Genomic DNA, 26,004 nt, shown 5'->3' with positions numbered 1-26,004 from the left:
AAGACTGTTCCAGATTAGATCATCTCCATTTCTTATGAGGTAAGGTTGTATTGAAGATATATAGTGCAGCATCATAGAGATTCTGATGCAACAGTTTTGATGTAAGAACATTAATCCAACTCAGCTCAATGCCAGTTCAGATACCCTGGAAGAAACAATAATTTTGGAATGACCTGCCCACCTTCTATCATTCACTTTCAGCAGGCAACAGGCAGTATCCTGTACTACTGCTGTGCACCCACTGTTTCTTTTGTGCCAGCGACCGCTTGTGCAGTGGGGATTTGGGGTTTCTAAAAGTAACCCCAGAAACACTAGTTTCCAGGACAGGTCACTGGAACTCCTTTCTGTGAGTTCCACTGACTAGCCCCATTGAATTAGTGGTCATTTCCACCGGTGCATGGGCACAATAGGATACTGCCCAATATTCTGAATATTTTAGTCAGTAATACATATTGATGACTTTGTCTTCTTAAGAGGAGTACATGAGATTAGTCAGGATCCACAGAGCTATTTTAGGCATGCCCAAGAGTTTGAATGCACTCAGTGAGAATTTTTTAACTTTTGTTTTGAACAGTGGGACCCACACACCATATGCATTTGAAATTCTCCACTTCAAAAGCAGTTTGCCACATGGTGTGAAAGGTTGCTCTTTGAAAAATCACGGGTCAAAAGCCCCTTTGGTTATATGGACTAGTCACATGGTTATTGGATTCCATGCATGCATACAGTATATTATTATTATTAAATTTATTAATCGCCCATCTGGCTGGTCACCCAGCCTGTCTGTCTATATCTGTCTATAAAGATGCTTGTGCATCACACACTCACTGAAGGAGGTATCAGAATTGTTACAGTACTTCCAAAATAGACAGAAAACACAACATTTGTACACAATTCATTCACCACACTTTGCTATTAAAAGTCTGAAAACAGGACATGCTTACCTCTTTCCCTTGATGTATACTTCATAATAATGACTAACACTCCAGCACAGAAAGCCAAAATACAGAGTAGACAGCTCTGGAATTTATCCTTCACACATTTGAAATAGTCTCAAAGTAATAGTCTCAAAGTTACCTAGGGAGGTAGTGGACTCTCCCACACTGGAGGCATTCAAGATGAGGCTGGCCAGCCACCTGTCAGGGATGCTTTGACTTGCATTGAGCAGGGGGTTGGACTTGATGGTGTTATAGGCCCCTTCCAACCCTCCTATTCTATGATTCTATGATAATGGGGGTGGTCAGGAAAGTTACTCAAACTGGGTCAAGCCACAGGTGTGTAGCACTTCTCCAGTCATATATTTTAACAATCCTTAGATTAGGAGAGTACATCAGTTGCTGGAAAACATGGGCAGGAGAGTGCTGTTGTACTCATGTCCAGCTTGTGGGTTTCCTGTCAGCAGCTGGTTGGCCACTGTGTGAAAAGAATGCTGGACTATTTATTTATTTATTTATTTATTCATTAATTTCATTTCTATACCACCCAATAGCCAAAGCTCTCTGAGTGGTTCGCAAAAATTAAAACCAAACTACTAGATGGACCCCTGGTCTGATCCAGCACAGCTCTTCTTATGAGTGGAGCTTCTAGAGTCAGCTAGAAACATATTCATACTTGCGCAAAGCAAGTTGTATTTATTAGATTATGCATATTTTAAAATACTTACCAACTGAAAAAATACTCAGTGACACATACAAAAGACACCGTTTACAAAACATATTTTAATGCTTGGATTACACAATTTATATTGCAAAAATCAATATAATGTCCACTGTGCTGCCATCAGAACATTTAAGTTTGGATTGAAATATCTTGTGCTATTCCTTCTGCTATCACCCTATGAACTGATACAAAAGCATCATAAGCAGACAAAATTATGAATCGCAAGTATGTAGCTTGGATCTCAGGAAACTGTGGGGAAAAAAAAAATTAACACCAATAGTTGTATGACAATTTCAATGGAAGAAGCTTAAGAATATCCTTCATTTTTGCACTGAAATCAATGGGACTTAAAACTGCTTAGCTTTGGTTGAAATATTTTCCATTTCTGCTTAATACTCAGCATGGGAAACAGTTAACTGAAAAATAAAGTTCCAGATGAAATTCAGTTCTAAATCTTGCTGTGCTACAAGACAAATGCTAAGAGTGGAGTATAAAAACTGCAACTTTTTGATAGTCCAACATCTTGAACGATAATGTTACACTCAAGTCACAGCCATGCGCTCGCTGATGGCAGGTATGGTCAAAATCAGGCTGTCAATTATGTTTCAGATTGATCTAAAAGCATCTGATCTGAATCAGAGTTCTCCTGCATCACATTGAGTTAATGGGACTTACTTCTGAGTAAACATGCTGAGGATTGCATTGCACATGTCCAAAAATACATAAATAACCAGTTAATGTGAACCATCCCAAACATTCACTAGTGTTAGCTTCATAATTTCAGATATGTGGGACTATCAAGAGTCTCTGCCTTTCAGATTTTCACTGTAAAATATGGACTTATCTCAAAGCATGGACATGAAAACACTTCAGTTTTTTCTTATTTTTTTCTTCAGATTGGGATTCTTCCAAACCTCTATTTAAAAAAAAATTAACGGGGCTAACTCAATATGTGGGTCATCCCCCCGTCACAAACTCATTATCTGACCTTTATATATATTATATTAATGCTAGATGATATATACTCACGGAAAATTCTTGTGTCTGAAGCTCCCCTTCTTTATATTGCAGCTCTGAACATAAAATAGCACAATATGAAACATGCTGTTTGGATTCCAGTTTGGAGAATTCATAAGAGTGTAAAAAGCCATAACTCTAGTGAAGAATTAAATCCTAACTTCAATGAAATGTACAAAAGATTTGGTGCAAGCTTCACTGGAGCCAATACTTAATCCAGTTAGAAAGAGTTAAAATGTATCAGCTTCTCACAATCAACCCAGAATTTAAGGTATTTATCAAAGGCCCTTCTCTGGCAGCCTCTGTCTAGTGAAAGCAGATGTGTGGAAGACAGGGACAGGGCCCCCTTACTTGTGGCACCCACTTTGTAGACTGTCATTCCACAACCAGTAAGAACATAAGAAGAGCTATTCTGGATCAGACCAAGGGTCCATCTAGTCCAACATTCTGTTCACACCATAGCCAACCAGCTGTCGACCAGGAACCCACAAGCAGGACATGATAGCACCCTCCCACCCATGTTCCCCAGCAACTGGTGTACATAGGCTCACTGCCTCTGGTACTGGAGGTAGCACATAGCCATCAAGACTAGTAGCCATTGATAGTCTTCTCCGGGAATTTGTCTAACCCTCTTTTAAAGCCATCCAAATTGGCGGCCATCACTACATCCTGTGGTAGCAAATTCTAACTATGCTCTGTGTGAGGAAGTACTTCCTTTTATTTGTCCTGAATCTCCCACCAATCAGCTTCATGGGATGACCCCAGGTTCTAGTATTTTGAGAGCAGGAGAAAAATGTCTCCCTATCCACATTCTCCACACCATGCATAATTGTGTACACCTCTATCATGTCTTCCCTCACCCTCCTTTTTTCCAAGCTAAACAATCCCAGATGTTGTAACCTTCTCCCATAGGGGAGATGCTCCAGCCCCTTGATAGAGGCGGCACCAACTTTTTTACCATTCAGGAGACAAGTTAAAACGTATTTGTTCACTACAGCTTTATGGTTCATAGTGAACTCTAGAAATTGTCAGCTGGAACTCAAATAGTAATCAGCATATATACAGCCCTTTTCCTAAGTGGTCAACACACTTCAAATACGTTATATAAATCATCATTACAATAACCCTGTAAGAGAGTAGCATAAAGAGCACCTAACTGTTAAGTGAATAGGATAATGGACAAATAACAAAGAGCCGATTGCCTTACCAGGCGGGCAACTGAAACAACTCAGCATGTAGAAGATATTGTGAATCAACCTTAGGTACCTTAGACTTCAAATGAATGAACTCTGCTCTGATCCTAGTACTGTGCTTACAATCCAATCCTATGTGTGCACACTTACTAGGACTGAGTTCAATGGGACTGCCTTCCAAAAACTGGACATACAACTGCAGTCTTAACTGATTTCTTCATCAGACTGTGATCATCCATCTAATCACAGCAGGTTATATTAAGTATAATTACCTTTTTCAATGCATTGTTCAAAGTCGACTGGATCTCTAGACACGCTTCTTTCAATCCGTAATGTCTGCACTGAAGACAGTATTTTTAAAAATCCCATGTCAATTGAATCTTAAGGTTGCCTGGTTCCATATTAATCTTAAAAATTGGTAACAAGATAGTACCTTGCTTTTATGCAATAATATTAAAATTAATTTAACCTTATGAGCGACTGAACATTAGTTCAATCACTCATAAGGTTAAATTAATTCTCACAATTCCCAAAAGGGAAGTATCAGATATAGACAGAACTGTTAAAAGACACAGAACACCTAGACTGTGACAAATCTGAGAGGTATCTATAACCCATTTGTGAGAAATATTTTCTGCACTTTATCCACCTTATTTTCATACACACAGCCTGGCACCAAATTCACATACAGTGCAAAATCCAATGAAGCAGATGTACTAATGGAACTAATTCTGTCAGTAGAACCAAGAAGGGGATGATTATACACACACACACACACACACACACACACACCGCCCTGCAGCCTCCTGTGCGGCCTCAAAATCTGCTCTGGATCCTCTGGAGCAGATTTTTGGGAGGCACAGGAGACTGCTACGGGGGGAGGAGAGAGGGAAAAAGTTCAATAGCATGAGTGGATATTTGTTTACACAATGTTTGATTCTAACCATAGTCCCCTGTCTCCCACACAGATGCCTTGATTTATACAACCATGAGGTACCATATTCCTCACTAATCAATGTCCCTGACTAAGCAGTGGTCATTGATAGCAAGTACATGAACTTTGTCAATTGCATTTTATGAATGCGGCAGCAGACATGTATCCTTTGTCAGGAACAATACTGTATGCAAAATGCCAGGAGCTGGATACAGGGAATTGCCTCTTCCTCCTCCCCAAGAATACAGGAGTTTGCAGAGCAGACTATGTATGCTCGGCAGTAGGTCCTATGCAAGCACCAGTAGCCTTGGTTGGCAAGTTCCTATTAGCCAAAGCCTAGGGAGCCATTTTGGCTCTGTTCTCCCTAAGATACAATGGCTTCAAATCAACTCTGGAGAGGTTAAAGTTATTTGAATCAAGCTACCAAAAAATATGGATGTGCTGCTGTCTGAGCCAAAAGTATAAAAGAGTTCCTAGCGTCTAACTCCAAGTTCACAATTCCATTTTTTAGTTGGAGATTGGGGTTTTTTTACACTTGTTAAAGGAAATTTGCCACAATATGCAGGGGGGATCACTCCATGAAATTAAAAACAAGCAACCCACAAACAATGACAAAATAAAGGAAAGTACTCTGATAAAAAATACGTTGTGAAAGCAATTGTTAATAATTACAATAATGCTTACTCTGTCACTGAAGAGCCAGTGTGGCATAGTGGCTAGAGTGTTGGACTGGGACTCAGGAGATCCAGGTTCTAGTCCCCACTCAGCCATGAAGCTTACTGGGTGATTTTGGGCCAGTGACTGACAGTCAGCCTAACCAACCTCACAGCATTGTTGTGAGGATAAAATGGAAAGGAGGAGGACCATGTAAGCTGCCTTGGGCTCCTTGCAAGAGGAAAAAAGGTGAGATATAAATGTAATAATAAATAAATTACTAGTTACAATACTGAGGAAAGATTACAAGTGTCAAGGCCTAAATTAATCACTCACCAAAGTCAGGAAATGAGGCCTAATTTCCCAGTTACAATTAATATATAAATGTTCATTTATGAAGCACAGTTAATTATATTCTGGAAGAAACTAATCTGAAAGCTGAAACTTACCTATATAGCTAACTTACCTAAGTAACACTGGATTGTGAGTTTGCTGATGGTTATACGTTTAGGAAAACAAATAATGAATTCCTGTGGAAACATGCCAGTTGTTGTCCAAAAGGTTTCAGATCGTCTATTAAGACAGAGTGAAATACCCTACATGAATGCATAATATTAGAAACATAATGCAGATCTAGAATAGAGAAATTTGATTCAATTTACAAATACAAAGACATCCAACGTTCCAACAATAATGTTATATTTTAACATTAATGCTAATTTTAACATGTAACCACTCTACTGCTTTCACCATATTTGTGAACTCCTCCATGGTGTGTAGGATATCCTGCTTTTGGCAATGTCCCATCGGCTTCTATTTATTCTAAGGTTGAGAGTTCGGTGTACCGCTTCACAAATTAGTGAAAAAAGGTAATATTATTAGAATATATTATTTATATAGCACCATCACTGTACACAGCATGTATAAGGAAAAAAGGCAGAGTCCTGCCCAAAGGGGACTGCAATCTAAATTTTGACTGTGAAGCAGGCAACAAATGGAGAAAAATGAAGACTAGTGGGGCAAAGGAGCAACTAGACATCTTGCGAGGTCTGTGATCAGGATCTCGCATGGTTTTAGAAAACATGAACAACAGCTAGGAAGGAGAAGACAATCATGCTGGGACTGGCAGAGGGACATTTAACCCTCTCCCCCTGCACTCTTTCTCTGATTAAAGATGGCCTCTCCTCCCCCGCAGCCCCAGAACCTGCTACTTGCCCCATGGGGAAAACATACCTTATGCCAGGGGTGGGGAACCTCTTTCAGCCTGAGGGCTGAATTCAGTTTCAGAGAAGCTCTTGAGAAGCAGCCATTCCAGTGGTGGGCAGAGCTGAAGGCAAACAGGGTGTGGCCCAAAATACAAAAAATACCAGCATATTGTAGCTGAAAGCTCTTACTGACAGTAACTGAACTTTAGGAGAGGCATTTCAACTTTTTAGAATGGGGAAAAACTGCACAAAAGCTGGGAAACACCCAATCAGTAGTTGGGGGAATGGGAGTGTTTCCATCTGGAGAACCCTGGAGGGTTGGATTGGGACCCCAGGAGGGCTAGATTTGGCTCCCAGGCCTGAGGTTCTCCACCCCTATCTTATGGGGTGCTTATATGTTTTTTTCCTGCTGTTTGAACCAGGTTCAAGGATGGTGGTGGATTTCAAGGAGGAAAACAGGGCAGGGCAGAAGGATTAAAAAAACCCTCCCTAGCAAATGATCCTCATCCAATCCCAGGCCCCAGGCCCCAACCCATCAGCTACTATCCAATTTAAAAAGAAAAACTTATCGTGGATCTCCTCCCCCCCTCTCCCCGCATCAAGTCTGGTTTGACCCTTGGGCAAAAAGTTTCATAGGAAAGGTGAGGTCTATGATGGAAGGTTTAAAAATGAAAAAAATGAAGCCTAGGTAATTAAGGGCACAATCCTATGCTGAGAGGCGACCACCTGTCCAATGCAGGGCAGGAGAAGCACGGAGAGGATCGTCCCCTCCGTGCTTCTCCTGCTCTGAGTTTGTGGCTAGATAGCCGATTTCAGCTGTCTAGGCGCAGGAGGGCGAAGTGAGGGAGGAGGCTGCCAGACAACACATAGGATGTGTCGTACCAGCATTTCCGCCCTCCCCACCCCGAATGCCCCCTAGAACGCCCCATTTTGGCTGCTATGCACTCCTCTTCTGAGTGTGGAGCACTGGGCTGTTCCGCGCTGCCTGCGAGGCAGCTTGGGAGTGGGGTGGGGGGAGGTCAGTTCTCCAGGAACTGACCTCGGAGTGTGGGCTCTGAGGTCAGTTTCCCGGAAAACCAGATATCCTATGGCCGTCTAGCTGCTGGCTAGCAGCCATAGGATTGCTCCCTCCAAAGTTCAAATTCTAAAATCTTCATGCAGCCCAATTCTATGCCTTTTTAGTTGCGAACAAGTCGCACTGAATTCAGTGGGACTTATTCCTACCTAATCGTGCATAGGATAACAACCTTAGCCAGCAACTCAATTTTCATGTACAAATTACTCCTGACATAGTTAACCATGTATGTTTATTACCATAGTGCTAACAGCCCAATCCTATGCATGGCTACTCAGAAGTAAGTCCCACTGTATGCTGAAACCCACGATCCTAATATCAGTGAGACTACTTCCAAGTAAACATGGATAAAAGGTAAAGGTGTCCCCAACCAGTCGTGTCCGACTCTAGGGTGTGGTGCTCATCTCCATTTCTAAGCCGAAGAGCCAGCGCTGTCCAAAGACGCTTCCGTGGTCATGTGGCCGGCATGACTGAACACCGAGGTGCACGGAACGCTGTTACCTTTCCCGCCGAGGCAGTACCTATTTATCTACTTGCAATTTCTTGCTTTCAAACTGCTAGGTTGGCAGAAGCTGGGACTAAAGACGGGAGCTCACTCCATCACACAGCACTCGGGTCTCGAACTGCTGTCCTGCCAACCTTCCAGTCTGCAGTTCAGCATCTTAGGAGGCTGTAAAAAGTCTGAGCTGGAAAATCTCTAGTTTGAATCTCCCCACAGAAAAAAAATGTCCCTAGAAAGTTATATCAAGGACCTTAAGGATACTGACAATAATAAAAATATAAAGACACATCACACTGTATTGTACATCTTATCAGAATATGATTATAGATACAATGCACGTGTCATGTCAAACTAAATACAACATCCACGGTAATTCAAAAGGTATACTTGTGACCTAATGCTCAATTTGAACCTTAGAGGTTAAAATTAATCAAAAAGGATTTAAATTTACCTGTTAATAAATTTGTAAAGATCCCAACTGCACATGACTCAGCCTGTAACCCTCAGAAAGGATTGGGATGTTCATTTGCGCCACAAATCCACTCTGGGCCTTATCATTAATGCAAGTCAAGCCATTATTCTTTCAGCAAATTCCACTCCATAATATGAAGATAAAAACACCACCCTACTATCAGGTTATTGTCAGGATAACTCAGCAATGAACCTGGAGCTCTTCGAGCACTTGAGACGCTAAACGTTATTAAAGCCCTTCATTGAGTCATTTTTAAAGTGTTGACATTCCCGAAGTTCATAATTTTAAAGCATTTTTAAAATGTTGACTTCCAAAGGAATGAAAATGTATGCAAAATTGAAATTAGAAAGCGTGCTAGAGAAAACCTAGCGACTGCCTTAGTGAGAAACCTTATGGTGAAAGCAAAACCTCCAGGTACCAGAACCGATTCAGGATCAAGGCTTACCCATCTGTGATGTTTTCTGGGGGGTATTTTTCATCACTTGACGTTGCTAGAATCACATCAGCTCCTTCAGAGCTGAGGCAGTAGTCTGTAAATTTCATTTCCCTCCTCACCGTCCTTAATCTTCACGAAGATTTGCCCCCAAAGGGCTTCGTGTTAACCCATCTGCTGCGAACGTTGCTTAGTTGCCTAGCAGCCCATTCCGACTCGAGGGGGAAAGCCAGGAAGAGGCGTGACGATTAATTCAGACAATCCCCTTGTCTGGATCAGGACTTCCTGGTTACTTTTGACGCCATTTTTTGTCTCCCCTCTCCTCGGTAGAACTGATGGCTGCTCATAGGAAGTGACGGAGAAATCCAGGACTTCCTCGAAGCTGTGTTTGGGCTGACGGCGGCGTGCTCCGTCTCCCGCGCCGCAGGGAAATAAGCGAACAGAAGTGAATATTGGAGTTCATCACGCTTTTTATAACTGGGCTGCTCTTTCGTGCGGACACTGTGACGCTTTTGAATGTGCAAATATCTAAACGCTGTGCTGCAAATTCAAATACTGTTCCTAGTGACTGGGTTGGATACGTACATCCCAGTGAAATCATCCATGTGAAAAGTTAAGTCATGGGTACTTGATTTCAACTGTGATTAGTTCAGAACCACAACTGGATCTATCCCATTATCTCCATATTGCAGGTGTGTGTGTGTGTGTGGGGGGGGGATATGACTGTCCTGCCATAATCACCAGTTTCTTTATGTGCATCTAACACAGCGTGGCTACTCTTTTGTACAACAGTGAGGCCTGTTAAATAGTGTTTTCACATGCTGTTGTGAAAGTTATACCCCTGCCTTTCTCCTTCCCTCACCTCGTCATTGTCTATCTAGCTGTTTTGGATTTCCAGTTGACCCCCCCCCCCCCGCTACACATTTCAGGTTGCAGCAAACGCAATGCTACCTCAAATCCCGCCCTCCTCCCCCTTGAACGCAGACCCCACCTTTGTGCCCCATTCATTCACGCAGGCACGCCGCGTTTTCACCTCTCTCCGCGCAATCCTAGACAGGCCCACTCAGAAACAAGCCCCACTGAGTTCAGTAAGACTTAATCCTAGGCAAGTGGCTCTATGGGATTACAACCTTATAGTTTTGTATTTATTTATTTTTTTATCCTGAAATCATGCCGGACACTAGAGGACGTGTGTGTCTAGCCTAACCTTTCTATCTTTATGGTCTGTCCACAAGCGCACGCGCACTGCCTCCGAAAAGCCCTCCGGCTCTGCGCCGGGTCAGCCGTGAGGATCGCGAAGTTGCTGCCTCGTTAGCTGGGAGCGCTCGAGACGGAGGAGGCCCCCGTGGCGCATCTTCCCCGCTAGCCTCGAGGACTGAACGGCTGGCGGCGGCGAGGGAGCTCTTGCTGTACTTTCTCTTACGTGTCCGTGGTCGGTGTCTTTCCTCTTCTGGGTGAGGGAGGCGAAAGGTTTGCTGACCCTGAAGCGTTTCACGCGTTATGTGGCAGGAGGCAGCAGGCGCGAGTTGTTGCGTTCTGGATTGCACACTTCAAACGGTGTGTGCGTGTGTCACATTTCTGATTACTACCCTGTTTGAAACAAAAACTCCCGGTATGTAGCTTACCTGGGAGAACGGCTTAGTGCCCTCTCCCTATTATGCTAGTTAACTAAGGGCGCAATCCAGTGCATGTTTAGTCAGAAAAAAGTCCTCCGATTCCCAGCATTCCCCAGTCGGGCATGCTGGGAGTTGTAGGGCTTTTTTCTGTCTGAGTATGCATACATTTCGCCCTAAAGTACAGGGAGCTTTTTGTTTGGAAGCACACAAAAACAAACCTCCCACCCCACCCCATTCGTTCTCTCTCTCTCTCTCTCTCACACTCACACACACACACACACGCCAGTCTATGAGTTGGATCCCCATTTAGTTATAATTGAAGTAGACACATTGAAATCAGTTGGACTTAAGCTCGCTTGTCATGACCTAATGGGACTTGTTGTTGTTGTTTTGTTGTTCAGTCGTTCAGTCGTGTCCGACTCTTCGTGACCCCATGGACCATAGCACGCCAGGCCTTCCTGTCCTGCGCTCTCTCCCGGAGCGTGCTCAAGTTCATATTCATTGCATCCGTGATGCTATCTAGCCATCTCATCCTCTGTCGTCCCCTTCTCCTTTTGCCTTCAGTCTTTCCCAGCATCAGGGTCTTTTCCAGGGAGTTTTCTCTTCGCATTAGGTGGCCAAAATATTGGAGCTTCAGCTTCATTATCTGTCCTTCCAATGAGCACTCAGGGTTGATTTCCTTTAGGATGGACTGATTTGACCTCCTTGCAGTCCAGGGGACTCGTAAGAGTCTTCTCCAGCACCACAGTTCGAAAGCATCAATTCTTCGGCGCTCAGCCTTCCTTATAGTCCAGCTCTCACAGCCATACATTACTACTGGGAAAACCATAGCTTTGATTAGACGGACCTTTGTTGGCAAGGTGATGTCTCTGCTTCTTACTATGCTGTCTAGGTTGGCCATAGCTTTCCTCCCAAGGAGCAAGCGTCTTTTAATTTCATGGCTACAGTCACCGTCTGCGGTGATCTTGGAGCCCAAGAAAGTAAAATCTGTCACTGCTTCCATTTCTTCCCCTTCTATATGCCAGGAAGTGATGGGGCCAGATGCCATGATCTTCGTTTTTTTAATGTTGAGTTTCAAACCAACTTTTGCACTCTCCTCTTTCACCCTCAACAAGAGGCTCTTGAGATCCTCTTCGCTTTCTGCCATTAGGGTGGTATCGTCTGCATATCGGAGGTTGTTGATAATTCTCCCGGCAATCTTAATTCCGACCTCTGATTCATCCAACCCGGCATTTCTCATGATGTACTCTGCATATAAGTTAAATAAGCAGGGTGACAATATGCAGCCTTGTCGTACTCCTTTCCCAATTTTGAACCAATCGGTTGTTCCATGTCTGGTTCTTACTGTTGCTTCTTGACCCTCGTACAAGTTTCTCAGGAGACAGGTAAGGTGGTCTGGTACTCCCATCACTTTCAGAATTTGCCACAGTTTGTTGTGATCCACACAATCAAAGGCTTTAGCGTAGTCAATGAAGCAGAAATAAACGTTTTTCTGGAATTCTCTTGCTTTCTCCATGATGCAGCGAATGTTGGCGATTTGATCTCTAGTTCCTCTGCCTCTTCTAAACCCAGCTTGTACTTCCGGTAGTTCTCGGTTCGCATACTGCTGAAGCCTAGCTTGTAGGATTTTGAGCATCACCTTGCTGGCATGTGAAATGAGCGCAATTGTGCGGTAGTTTGAACACTCTTTGGCGTTGCCCTTCTTTGGAATTGGAATGTAAACTGACCTTTTCCAGTCTTGTGGCCACTGTTGAGTGTTCCAGATTTGTTGGCATATTGAATGCAGCACTTTAACAACATCATCTTTTAGGATTTTAAATAGCTCAGCTGGAATACTGTCATCTCCACTAGCTTTGTTGTTACTAATGCTTCCTAAGGCCCACTTGACTTCACTCTCCAGGATGTCCGGCTCAAGTTCAGTGACCGCACTTTCATGGCTATCAGGGACATTCAGATCTTTCCTGTATAGTTCTTCTGTGTATTCTTGCCACCTCTTCTTAATCTCATCGGCTTCTGTTAGGTCCCTGCCTTCTTTGTCCTTGATCATGCCCGTCTTTGCACAAAACGTTCCCTTGAGATCTCCAATTTTCTTGAAGAGATCTCTAGTCTTTCCCATTCTGTTGTTTTCCTCGATTTCTTTGCATTGTTCATTTAAGAAGGCCTTCTTGTCTCTCCTTGCTATTCTCTGTAACTCTGCATTCAGTTGGGTATATCTTCCCCTTTCTCCCTTGCTTTTCGCTTCTCTTCTTTCCTCAGCTACTTGTAAAGCCTCATCAGACAGCCACTTGGCTTTCTTGCATTTCTTTTTCTTTGGGATGGATTTCGTTGCTGCCTCCTGAACAATGTTACGGACCTCCGTCCATAGTTCCTCAGGCACTCTGTCTATCAGGTCTAATCCCTGAAATCTATTCCTCACCTCCACTGTATATTCATCAGGGATATGATTTAGGTCATACCTGAACGGTTTAGTGGTTTTCCCTACGTTCTTCAATTTAAGCCGAAATTTTGCAAGAAGCAGCTCATGATCTGAGCCACAGTCAGCTCCAGGTCTTGTTTTTACTGACTGTATGGAGCTTCTCCATCTTTGGCTGCAAAGGACATAATCAATCTGATTTCGATATTGACCATCTGGTGACGTCCATGTGTAGAGTCGCCTCTTGTGCTGTTGGAAAAGAGTGTTTGCTATGATCAGCATGTTCTCTTGGCAAAACTCTATTAGCTTTTGTCCTGCTTCATTTTGTACACCAAGGCCATGCCTGCCTGTTATCCCGGTGATTTCTTGACTTCCTACTTTAGCATTCCAATCCCCTATGATGAAGAGGGCATCTTTTTTTGGTGTTAGTTCTAGAAGGTGTTGTAGGTCTTCATAGAACCGATCAACCTCAGCTTCTTCGGCCTCAGTGGTTGGGGCATAGACTTGAATTACTGTGATGTTGAATGGTTTGCCTTGGATTCGTACTGAGATCATTCTATCATTTTTAAGATTGTACCCCAGTACTGCTTTTCCCACCCTTTTGTTGACTATGAGTGCTATTCCATTTCTTCTAAGGGATTCTTGCCCACAATAGTAGATATGATGGTCACCTGAATTAAATTCGCCCATGCCTGTCCATTTTAGTTCGCTGATTCCCAAGATGTCGATGTTCAATCTTGCCATCTCATGTTTGACCACCTCCAGCTTACCTTGATTCATTGATCTGACATTCCAGGTTCCTAAACAATATTGTTCTTTACAGCATCGGATTTTCTTTTCACCACCAGACACATCCACAGCTGAGTGTCCTTTCGGGTTTGGCCCAGCCGCTTCACTCTTTCTGGCGCTACTTGGAAATACCCTCTGCTCTTCCCCAGTAGCATATTGGACACCTTCCGACCTGAGGGGCTCATCTTCCGGCGTCATCTCTTTTAGCCTTGTGATACGTTCCATGGGGTTTTCTTGGCAAGAATACTGGAGTGGGTTGCCATTTCCTTCTCCAGTGGACCACATTTTGTCAGAACTCTCTGCCATGACCTGTCCGTCTTGGGTGGCCCTGCACGGCATAGCTTATGGCTTAATTAATGGGACTTAAGTCCTATTAATTTTAATATGTCGACTCTAGGTATGACTAAATCTGGATCCAACTCTATATATTTATTGTGCAGAATTTTGGAAAGGCTCTGTACGCATATATGGGACATAGAGATCCAGCTAGAAATTGTGGCTCCCTCAATGTTCAGGATTTATTCTGTCATTTGGATAGGGGATTTCATAGTCTGAAGAGAATGTTGTCTTGAGAGACTCTTTCTTCCAAGGCTGTGAATTGTTCCAGACAGAAGGGTCCTAGCGCTAACAATCAGGAGGATTGTGCAGCAGTTCTTTCTTGCAGAAGACGATGTTGGGTGGACACCCTCCCCCAGTAAAGTTCTGTGAATGGGGCAGGAAGATGGCAGAATAAAAGCATTGTTTGGAAGTATCCAGGACATAAGGGCCTCTCTCTGTTTCTGGAAGTGCAAGATTCTGAATGGTTTTTAGGCATTTTATCTAGTAAAAACAGCAATCTGTACAAGGAAAGGAATTGTGTCTCAAACATCCACTTTTCCACCTCTTCAGCCATTGAGAGCTTGTGGTTTGTTTTTCTAACAGGAAGTGTAAACTCCAGCACACTTCTGACTCTCTGGAAGTCACAAACAGGTGCTTTCTCAAATTAAATCCCATTTGCTTTGTTTTACATTTTACCTTGTTCATTTCTCCCCCAGAGACTTTAAAGAGGAATGTCATGCTATCTCCATGCAGAAAACATTCCGGATAGAGGGTCTGCATATGTTCGGGAAAATGGTCAGCTATACAAGGTAAATCAAGGTTCAGGAGGAGTAAACAACAGTGCTCCAAATCCAAGGCCTTCAAGACTGTACTCCAAAGGATTCTCTGTTGAGCTATGCATGAACAAGGAAAATGACAATGGAAGGACAGATCACTTCATCTTCACTTACACAAAGGAGGGAAATCTCCGCTATTCTGCTAAATCTCTCTTCAGCCTAGCCCTGAGTTACATTGCTGACAACATTAATAATGTTGATTCAATGATTGGCTTTCCAGAGCAGATAGCAGAAAAGCTTTTCTATGCAGCAGATGCCAGACAGAAATTTACAGAACCAAGAACAGGACTCTGCGCTTTGCAAAAATTTACCGATGCTTATGGAAGTTTAGTGCTTCGGACGCTGTGCTTGAAAAATGGGTAAGCATGTACAGCTTGTTTATAACAGCACTGCACCCCCATTAAGGGGGAAATGTACCCACTGGTCCTCAAGGAAGCAGCAAATATACACTGCCTGGAGCTAAACTAAAACAAGACAAGGCAAATAGAATATGTTGACCGGCCTACTTTGGCTCTTTGTGGTGCTTTGTATCTTGGTCTTGGTCCCAGCTTCCTCTTCATGCTGTCTCTTACTCATCCTACTAGGATATTTATTGTTTCCTATTCATGGCTTTTTTCATTACTGACTGTGTAGCAGAATAGAGAAAAATCAGAAATGGAATATTGAGTGAGGGCATTGAAAAGATTCTTAATTGCTTTCTTTCAAAATATATCACAAGTGGACTAGCTGCCAAGGCGAATGAGTCTCCTTAGCATTTTTCCTGTTTACAAAGCTGACTAATAACATTACATTTATAGAATGGAGGATACTGAACCAAGCTCTAGAATCTTGCATTTGTTTTTACTCTTTGCAGTTATCTGGTTATTTCTGAGAAACTTGAAGAAATTAAATCATTCCGGGATCTAATATGCTTGGATTTGTCCTGTTGTAAACTTGGAGATGAGCATGAACTACTAGAACATATCACCAATGAGACACTATCTAGGTACCAGTTTATTGTGGGGGGAATCAACATTCTACTTGTTTGGTTTATTGTTCAAAGAATTGGTACAACTTCAATCGATCTCATGTTCAAATGCAGTTTCAAGTCTGAAATGCTGCAAATCTTACTGGGCAGTATTCTGTACTGCTGCTGTGCTCCCACTGTTTCTTTTGTGCTAATGGGAGTGACCACTTGTGCAACGAGAATTTTGCAGCTCTAAAAGTAATCCTGGAAATGAGCGGAAACAGCTGTTTCTGGATTGGGACAGGTCAGCAGAGCTCTCAGAAGGAGCTCCCTTCTGAGAGCTCCGCTGACCTGCCCTGTTCCAGAAAAGAGCATTTCTGCTCATTTTGGGTTGCTTGTAGAACCACAAAATCCCCATTGACCTAGCAGTCGCTCCCACTGGCACATGGGCACAATAGGATACTACCCAGTCACTGTACATCTCACAGCTGCCCTAAATTTTTACAGCTGCCCTTTTGGCTTTACAATACACCAGCTGCTTACCAAGTGTTCCTGAGTATTGGATTAATGCTAGTTCTAAGGGTTAATTTTGCAAAGCCTGGGCAAACTATATGTTGCATGGGTAACTGTAGATCACTGACCCTCTTGTTTTGTTTTAAGACTTCAGGAGGGCATGCTTGATAGCAGAGAAGTGGTGGAAAGAAACACATAACACTTTTCTGCCCAGCATTTCCTTTCTGCATCCATCTATATCAGGCCAGAGAGCATGCTTAGTTGATGTCAAATTGCAACAGGATATTGAGCATTTTATGGGTTTCGTTGCTCTTAGAGCTATTACCAGCTAGTATAGATCCATGAACTCTTGTTTTATACTTGAAGCAGAAACATCCAAGTCGAGTATGAGTGCTTTTGACTGGGAAGTAGTTGCTGTATGTCACCTGGCACGTAGAGGTTACTTCACCCTTGCCTTACAATTTAATTTATGTATATTAGTATTGATTGATTGGATTTGTACCCTGCCTTTCTACCAATAACATGACACTCAAGGCGGCTAAGTTTATAAGTATAATAATATATTAGATATCGACATAAGAAGTGCCCCGTAACTAACATTCAGTTGGAACTAATCGGACGGTGTCTTATTTTTAATCAGTCCTTAGGACCAGGACTCCATAAATACATTTGCCAGCTGGCCAGTGGTGACTAACTGGGTGTTTTTGGCAACTGTCTGCTCCTGGATAACCAGCACATAGAGAATCCTCTCCTCCCCGAGTTCTTGAAGCATTGCAGAAAACTGAGAGGGTGGGGTTCTCTCACTTCATGCCTGTTGGGAGAAAAATAGCACCTCTTCTCTCAATTTTTTAGCATGTGCAGACAACGTATGAGAGGGTACAGTCTTCCACTTTGCACTGGGTGTTGGAAACACCCAGAAACACACTCTTGCTATTTCTAAGGGTGAAATCCTATGCATATTTAGACAGCAAAAAGTCCTACAACTCCCAACATTCCCCAGCCAGCACAGCTGGCTGGGGAATAGTGGGAACTGTAGGACTTCATGCTGTCTAAACATGCTTAGGATTGTGCCCTAAGTGTCTTCAAAGTCTGGCACAAAGTGAAAGGCCTATGTAGCCCCTCCCCCAAATTCTTTGTGCAGGCCAGAGATTTGGTGAGTGGGTGGAGTCAGTGGTGACCCAGATGGGCCAAAATTTGTAGACCCCTGCTTAAGATAAATATAATTATCCAAGTGCAAATATAATACCCCATTATTCAACATATAGAATAACTTGCTTTATTTACTTTGTACACTGCAAATACTTTCCAATAGCCAAAACATTTCTTAAGGATTTCATAATTGTGATGAGCTTATTAAATAATAATTAATCCATAAATCCGTATTTATGATGTCTCAACTATTTATTTTGTCTGGTATTCTGATTCTTTAATGTTTGCATATGAGTCTTAAAATGTAGATATAAAACACTGAGTTGCTTTACAATAAGTTAAACAGTTTTATTAATTATATACAGCTTTCATACAGTTGAACATTTACAGTGCTACAACCTGTGTCACAGATGTTAATTTTCCTCTTTATTCCCATTTAAGCATTATAGTTGGTACATTTGGCTGTACCTCTGTCTCTGCTTGCAGAAAGAGGAAAGGGAGACCTGACATACTTAGTAATTGATGCCTGTTAATAAGAGACACTCGTAATAATTTTTTTAAATGACCCTAGATCTTTATGTAAAAAATAACTTTTACATTTACCTTAGTCTGACTCGGCTTCTCCTGAAAGATAACTGCTTGTCGGATACTGGTGTTCGCAAAATGACAGCACCTGTTCGAGTTATGAAAAGGGGCCTTGAAAATCTCTCAGTATTAGATTTATCTTGTAAGTATGGCTTCAGGTTAGAAACAATATATAACGTACTTCCTAACCCAAAATTAATCCTAGTCTATATTAAAAAAAAATCAAAATTAGTCATTATTGGGTACTTGTTACTAGAGAGAGAGAGGAACATGAATAGGCTGCCATTCAATATAGTTGACTAAAATCACCTGTTGTCTAGCCATAGCAAACCTTGGGCTAATATGTTCCCGCCTGCTCCTCTTTATTCCTCCAGCATGGCCAGGAGTAGTTCGGAAGTGTTTGCTTCCACTTTGGATTAATGGCAGTTTGTTGTCTGAACCTGACAAACTGCAGTTAATCTTAACTATGGTTAGTTTCAAACAAGCCAGCTTCATAACCATGGTTACTTCAAGCAGTCTTGGATATAGTTTCATGTCAGCTACTGCAATCCAGTCCTGGACTAGATATAGCATTTGACCACATCTGGGTTAATGTAAACTGATTGAAACAAGGGTGGTGGCTACATGACAGACCCCAACCTGTAAAGCTCAGAAAGGCTGAACTGCACATGGATATGGAAGAATGCACCCTTCCTGCCAAGAAGTTGGAAACAATGGGTCAGTGGCTTAGGAGAACTTCAGCTGCAAGGTGGCTGTGTATGACCAGAATTTAGTTTTTATCCATGTATGCATAACTGTATTACTACAAACGTGATATCCTAAGCTTAACATCGACTTTCCATACTTAGCTTTTGGCATTTATTTTATATATTCTGCATTTATGTATTTTATATTTTCTTGCAACCCCAACAAGTCTAACAAAACCATATCCAGATATTAAGGTGTGGCCCTTTTTAACTGGTAAAAACTAGAAGTTTACCAACCCTGTTCCAGATTTCTTCGAATTACTGGTCAGCATCTTTAGCACTGATAGTTTTTTTCACAGCATGATAGGATAGTTATCAGTCATTTTACTCTATTTGCTTGTGTCTGCTTTATGCTATTTAACTATTGATTTAATGCAATATTATTTTATATAGGTAATCCAGGAATCACCAATAAAGGACTTAAATACCTGTGTTCTTTCAAAAAGTTGAACTATTTGGATCTCTCGGGGACTGGCCTCAAGGTGAAAAGAACTTTCTGCTCTGCTAAAATCTGAATACAGCATTTGGGGCATAGAAATGAAAGACTTAATTAATGTCTTATATATTGGAATATCAATATATAAAGAAAAGTCACAGGTTTTGTCTTTCTATAATGTCAGACCTTGGTTGGCAATGAGTCCTCATACAGAATCTGTTTTGGTTTCTCCTTTTCACTAGGACACGGAGGCAGCCGGTTGTTGGATCCAGACACAAATAGGTCTAGTTTGTTCAGAGGTGCCTTTGAAAGAATTCGATCATAGTAGCTGTAAAACAGAGGGATGGGCAGAACAGGTATGTCCTAATTACCCTGATCAGGACCTACTTGTTTTCATATGGCATCTTCCCATGTCATAAGTGCTTGATTTTGAGGAAACTTTCTTAAACGGCTTAGAAAATCAGGGCTAAAATATCAGAGTCATCATTTGTTCCATGGCCTCCATGACAGCCATCAGTCTATCTCAATCATCAGTCCAACCTAAGGATGTAAAATTTCTGGAAATTTTGAAGCCATGGGGGGAAAAGCAGTTTTTTCCTGTTTTTGGAAAAACAGAAATTTTGGGGAAAAATGAAAAATAAGCAAGACTTATTTTTTTAAGCACTCTTTACAGGTCTAAAGTCACTTTGTTGCTTTAGGACAGTCTTCCCCAACCTGGTGCCCTCCAGATATTTTGGACTTCAGCTCCTATCAGTCTCAGGCAGGATGGCCAATGGTCAGGAATGCTGGCCATTGTAGTCCAAAACATCTGTAGGGCATCAGGTTGAAGAACGCCACTTTAGGAACATAAAGCAACCTTTATGTTCCTAAAGGTATATGTAACATGGTTTGCTCATAAAATTATCATTATATTTGAAAACTTTACAAAGTCAACTCAGTAAATTTGTAATTGTCTGAATAAACTATCCTTTTAAAATGTAATATACCAAACATGATTAATTTTATGAGCAAACCAAGTTATGTATAACATATTTAAATTCCTAGTTTTATGTCTGACCAGAGGGAACTTCAAGCAAGTAGTCCCTGAAATGACTGAATCATCCTAGAAGCCAGATGAAACAGGAAGAACTGGATGCAAAAGAGGACAAGTCCAGAAACACAGGGCTCTGTAGAACAAAACCCAAACTGTCAAGAATGGACATTTTCTTCCATATTATGATATGGTGACTCTATTCACATGTTGGGAAATTGAGCTTGACTTAGAGCATCCCAAAACATCTATCATTAAAAGATACATTGGATCAATATTTTTAATAAGAAATGAAAGAAATAACTGCTGAAAATCTTACAGAGAAGATTAGAAAACATTTTCCCCATGGCTTCATTATTTCCAGACATTTTAAATTTCTAGTCTTTCTATAAAAGTTTATTATATAAATAATAATTATATAAGCTGATATTATTATATAAGTTTCTATAAAAACTTATTTAGAAATCAATTGTGGGGAGTAAAGGTTTGGTAACAATATATAAACACCTTGTCTTAAACTCTAAAAGAAAATACTTCAAAATCTAAAGCTGTTCAATTTTTAAAATTTTTCAGAAAAACCCCCAAAACAGTCCTTGGGTGGGTGGGGGGATAGAAAATGTTTTTTTCTCAATTTTTCCAGGTTCTTTTCAGGGCCTTGGCATGTCTAGTCCAATCCATAGGGCAGGATATACCCTTGATTTGGTATTTGCCTCAGCAGTTTGGAGGAATGGTTTGGATGGGGTTTTGTTGACTCCAGTGTCATGGTCAGAGCATGTCTTAGTGAAGTTTGGTTTTGCGGCGTCTATTCCCCTGCAGGGGTGGGGGATACCTTAAGATGGTCCACCCTCAGAGATGGATTCCTGAATGCTCTGAGGGATTTCCCAGTAGCTAGAGCTGGTGATCTTTTCAAGGCCTAAGTCTCACTGTGGTTGGCAAGATGTGATGGTTCATCGACACTATGGCTCCTGTGTGTCCTCTCTAACAATGTGGAGCTTGGGTTGCTCCTTAGTTCTCTGAAGAACTCTGATCAATGAAACAGGCCAGATGATGACCATAGCACCAGTAACATAAGATTCAGTGTGAGCCCGATAAATCACGTTAAGAGTGTATAATTTCGCATACTGTGTGGCAATGAGGGCTGTGATGAAGGCTTACTCCACTGTTTCCATTGTGTCTTTGAGTACCTGTCCAGCAGAGTTTGCCCAGGTGACATGGGAATTATTATCTTCCCCAGCAAATGTGATACTGCAACCCTCCAACGCCTCCTGTGACAATTTTGCAAGGCGTTTCGTTCAGTTGCTTCCGACTCTTCGTGACTTCATGGACCAGCCCAATTGCTTGCCTTCATATTATTGATTGATTGCATTTCTATATCACCCAATAGGCGAAGCTCTCTTAGCACTACTGCAACAGGTCCAGTTGACATATCCAGTGCACCATCTTGCCCAGTTTAGTGGGATCAGATTTAGTTTCAGCTTTTGTGGCCTGAGGACATGGATAAGATGCTTGCAGCAGTTTGACCCATTGCATGTCTTCTTGATCCTTGCCCATCTGGGCTGATTCAAGCTAGCTGAGGGGGTTTGACTGTGTGGGTCCAGGGAGGAGTGGTTGCATGAGAGGGTGGTTCCTATTGCCCTTAAGGAGGCAGTGGGATAATCACTTTTGGAAAAAGCCTTCCCTAGACCTGGAAGTCTATCATAACTACCATCTGGTGGCAAACAGACCCTTTTTGGGCAAGATTATGGAGAGGGCGGTGGCGGCTCATCTACATGGGGTTCATGGAGGATACTGCTTATCTAGACCCATTCCATTCTGGGTTCTGGCCTGGGACAGCATCAGCCTTGGCCGCGCTGATGGCTGACCTTTATGGGGAAAGGTCAAAGGGAGTGCAACTCCTTACTCTTGCACAATCTCTCAGTGACTCTTGATGCCATTGAACATGGTATCCTCCTGGATCGACTCTGTGGATTGGGAGAACTGTTTTACAGTGGCTCCACTCCTACCTACAGGCCAGGTTCCAGAAAATAGCATTGGGGAGCTACATGTTGGCCCCCCGGCAGTCTTGCTGTGGGATGTCTAAAGGAACTGTCTTGTCCCAATGCTCTTTAATATGCATATGAGCCTGCTGGGTGCAGTCGCTGATGAAGCCCAGCTCCATTTCTCAGTTACATCTGAATTGACCTCGATAGGTGCTTCAAAGCAGTGGTGAGCTTGATGAGGGCCAATAGGCTGAAAGTGAATCCCAGTAAGGCAGAGGCACTGTGGCTGAGTGGTTCCCAGGCACAGGAATTACAAGCTCTGGATGGGGCTACACTGCCCCTGAAGGAACAGGTTTGCAGTTTGGAGGTTCTTCTGGATCTGTTATTGTCATTGGAAGCCCAAGTGACCACTGTAGCTAGGAGTGCCTACTACCAGCTTAGGCTGGTATGCCCATTCCTGGACAGGGATAGCCTGGCCGCTGTGATCCATGCATTGGTAACCTTGAGACTGGATTACTGTAATGCACCTAGTGTGAGGGCTGGTTCAGAAGCTGCAGCTAGTGCTGAATGCAGTGGCTAGGTTACTGATTGGGGTGCCTTACCACATACATACTATGGCTGTGCCTAAGGACTAGACTAGCTGCCAGTCTGTGCCCAAGGTAGGTTTACATAGTATAGAAGGAAAGGAAAGGTTCCTCCTGTGTAAACACCAAGTCATTGCTGACCCCTAGAGGGATGCCTGCTTGCGCTGGCGTTTTCTTGGCAGACTGTATAGCGGGGTGGTTTGCCATTGCCTTCCCCTGTCGTGACTACATTTCCCCCAGCAAGCTGGGTACTCATTTAACCGACCTCAGAAGGATGGAAGGCTGAGTCGATCTGAGCCAGCTACCCGAGACCCGGCTTCCGCTGGGATCGACTCAGGTCGTGGGGAGAGTTTTGGTTGCAATACTTCCGCCTACCACTCTGCGCCACACAAGGCTCTACATAGTATAGAAAGCCCTATACAATTCAGGACCAGATTACTTCAAGGAATGTCTCTCCTTATAATAACCTCCCAGGCCACAACGATCTTCGGGGGAGGTCCTGCTGCCTATGCCATAGCCTACAGGTTTCTATTTGGCAGCAACAGAGGTGAGCTTTCTTTGTAGTGGCACCTGCCCTGTAAAATGATCTCCCCTCTGTGGCCCACCAGGTCTTAGTGCTGGTGTGTTTTAGGCATGTATTGAAAATATATCTTCAACAAACTTTGGCTTTCTCCCAGGCATGAGCTACCTTAGATCAGTCTCTAGTATGGTACTATTTATTGTTTTCTTTTGTAAACTGCTTCAGGATTTGTGCAAATGAGAAGCAATATAGAAATATTGCTAATAAATAAATACATACTCCAGTAGTAGTTTTAAGTTTTGTATTTGCTCTTTAACAAAATGCTATGTTTATTTTAAGACTGTATTAAAAGGACAGTAGCTACTATAGAGTCACTAGCTGCTTCTTAGTACCTTATTTTGCTGCATTAAAGGGAAGTCTGATGCATTAACATACAATACTTTAAATTCTGTGTACAGAAATGGTTTAGACTGTTACTCAAACTGAGTAATACAGCTTTGCTGATTTTAGATAACCTCGGGCTAATTGCATGCCCCTGTGGTGGCGACAATACATTCAAATTTCTGCCCTATCAAGTTGTGATTGTATTTTCTGTGCCTACCATGGTGACCACTGAATAACAAGATGTAATGTCCTTAAAGTGTCTTGCCTATATGCTTCATGAACAGTCATAGTCAATTAATTTGTATACTGCATTTTCCACAATACGTTGTGCTCAAAGCTGTTAACTGAATAGGTTTGCTGACTGCTGAAACTTTTTAACAACTCTTTTCAGACCATCTTGCAGTGGGAGCACACAGTCCTAGAAGCCATTAAGCCAAAAGAACATTTGAAATCTAGAGCAGCAGCTCAATGTTTCTGTAAGTAACTGAATGAGAATATTAATTTCTAACCCAAAACACAATTCTGGATTGGTGTGGGGTATAGGAAAAGAGGCTATATAAGCACAGCTGGACAGTGCAAGTGCAGCTTTCTTTAAAGCGTTCTCCTCAGTGCAGCTCCAAGAGCTGAAGAAGCAAGCGTCTTTCAAAACTGAATAGTGGCATGTGTCATTGACACTGAGAGCTAGTAGCTGGAAACCAAGAAAGCAGCACTTCCTCTGTGCTCCAGAACAGCTGCTTTGGCTCCTCGCCTGAGATCTGAATAAAGCTCTTAGCAATTCATTAGAAGTGGGTCATGATGGAACTGAATAGTTAGCTGAAGAGGTTCATCCAGTTTTATCATGTAATACTAGTTGATTTAAGCACAAATGTCTATGTTTTGTAATACTGGTAACATGCCACTATTGCAAAAGAAGATGTAGTTTTGTAATACTGGTGACATGCAGCTCTGTGCACAGAATATTCTATGAAACGCTACTTTTGCACATCTGTTCCCCTCAATAGAACTTGCATGGTTCCCCCTCTGTTTCAAGCTCCATTTAAAAGGACTAAAAAGTCACAGCTGCAATTCTTTGAAGACTTTGTACCCTTAAAAGTATTTTCACTATGGAAACTGCCTCTTTAAGTGTTCTGTTTTTAATGGTACTAGCCAAGACTTAACGCAAAATTAAGCTGTGTTAAAAATTTCAACTACCAGGCTACTTCAAGAGTTCTCTTTTGCAGATGGAAAAAGACCCAGGGCAGAAGGACCTCTTGAATCCCGCACAGGAGCAAGGGAAAGAAAGACTTCTGAGAACTTGCAGTTCTACAAGGGAAGAGCAGAAATGTCAGCTTTTCCTTTACTAAGAGGGAAGACTGAGATGAGTGAAGAATTACAGAATAAAAGGAGGGATGCAGCTGAGCAGAAAGAACAGAGCTTTAAATCAAAGCATTTGAGCTTCTCAGTGACAGACTGGGACCTACTAAATTCATACTGAATCCAGATTGTAAAACTACTATGAGTTGAATAAAGAAAAGTAACATGGCACTGTTTCTGCCTCTGATGAAAGGGTAGTGGTTTCAAAAAAACAATGACTCATTCCATTTCTGAATTTAACATAGCAAACTTTCTGTCAAAAAAATGATCACCTTTCAAGTAATGAATAATGTGAGAATGATAAACACCCTGCATTGTTTAATTTTCAAAGGGCTGATTCACACAACTGTACATTGTGTTAGGATTTACAGGTGACAATGTGAGGGGTTTCCATTGAGAAACTATGCTTGAGGTGATGTTAGATATGACCCTTCGTGGTGGTTGATTTCTGCTGGCTGTTTATATACATGCAAGTCATCACTGGGTGTTACACTCATCTTATTCTGTATACTGTAGCTAAAGAAACAGGGTGAGACAACCACATAGAATTGGATTTAGCAGAATAAACATAGGAATTGAGAAATCAGTTTTGTTGAACTTGATGCTATAAATTATGCTTTAAAAATCTTCACAATATAGTTTAAATATTTCATCTTTTTTTAA

At 42.1% G+C, this 26,004-nt stretch overlaps 2 protein-coding genes across 7 annotated transcripts; one reads left to right on the top strand and one right to left on the bottom strand.

Moving 5' to 3' along the window:
- Positions 1-1,607: 1,607 nt before the first annotated feature.
- Positions 1,608-9,362, bottom strand: IFT25 (intraflagellar transport 25). The gene is made up of 5 exons (XM_084852467.1): positions 9,157-9,362; positions 5,924-6,030; positions 4,142-4,210; positions 2,689-2,732; positions 1,608-1,908 (listed from the first exon to the last, which is right to left on the bottom strand). The coding sequence occupies exons 1-5, from the start codon at positions 9,252-9,254 to the stop codon at positions 1,789-1,791; spliced, it is 438 nt and encodes a 145-aa protein (XP_084708593.1). The 5' UTR covers positions 9,255-9,362; the 3' UTR covers positions 1,608-1,788.
- Positions 9,363-9,441: 79 nt separating this feature from the next.
- LRRC42 (leucine rich repeat containing 42) lies at positions 9,442-25,538 on the top strand. 6 transcript variants are annotated; one of them, XM_084852451.1, is made up of 8 exons: positions 9,442-9,756; positions 14,997-15,475; positions 15,970-16,101; positions 18,333-18,451; positions 19,449-19,537; positions 19,734-19,847; positions 24,380-24,464; positions 25,209-25,538. In XM_084852451.1, the coding sequence occupies exons 2-8, from the start codon at positions 15,012-15,014 to the stop codon at positions 25,460-25,462; spliced, it is 1,257 nt and encodes a 418-aa protein (XP_084708577.1). In that variant the 5' UTR covers positions 9,442-9,756; positions 14,997-15,011; the 3' UTR covers positions 25,463-25,538. The 6 variants fall into 6 exon arrangements, with proteins under 6 accessions (XP_084708577.1, XP_084708578.1, XP_084708575.1 ...); XM_084852452.1 differs by having other exon boundaries at positions 9,442-9,836; XM_084852449.1 differs by lacking the exon at positions 9,442-9,756 and adding an exon at positions 10,416-10,576.
- The last annotated feature ends 466 nt before the right edge of the window (positions 25,539-26,004 follow it).

This window comes from Heloderma suspectum, chromosome 4 (assembly GCF_057233095.1).
Source record: "Heloderma suspectum isolate Gila_16-S chromosome 4, 16-S_ref, whole genome shotgun sequence".
In the NCBI taxonomy this organism is placed as follows: Eukaryota; Metazoa; Chordata; class Lepidosauria; order Squamata; family Helodermatidae; genus Heloderma; species Heloderma suspectum.
This window is presented reverse-complemented; position numbering and strand designations above follow the sequence as displayed.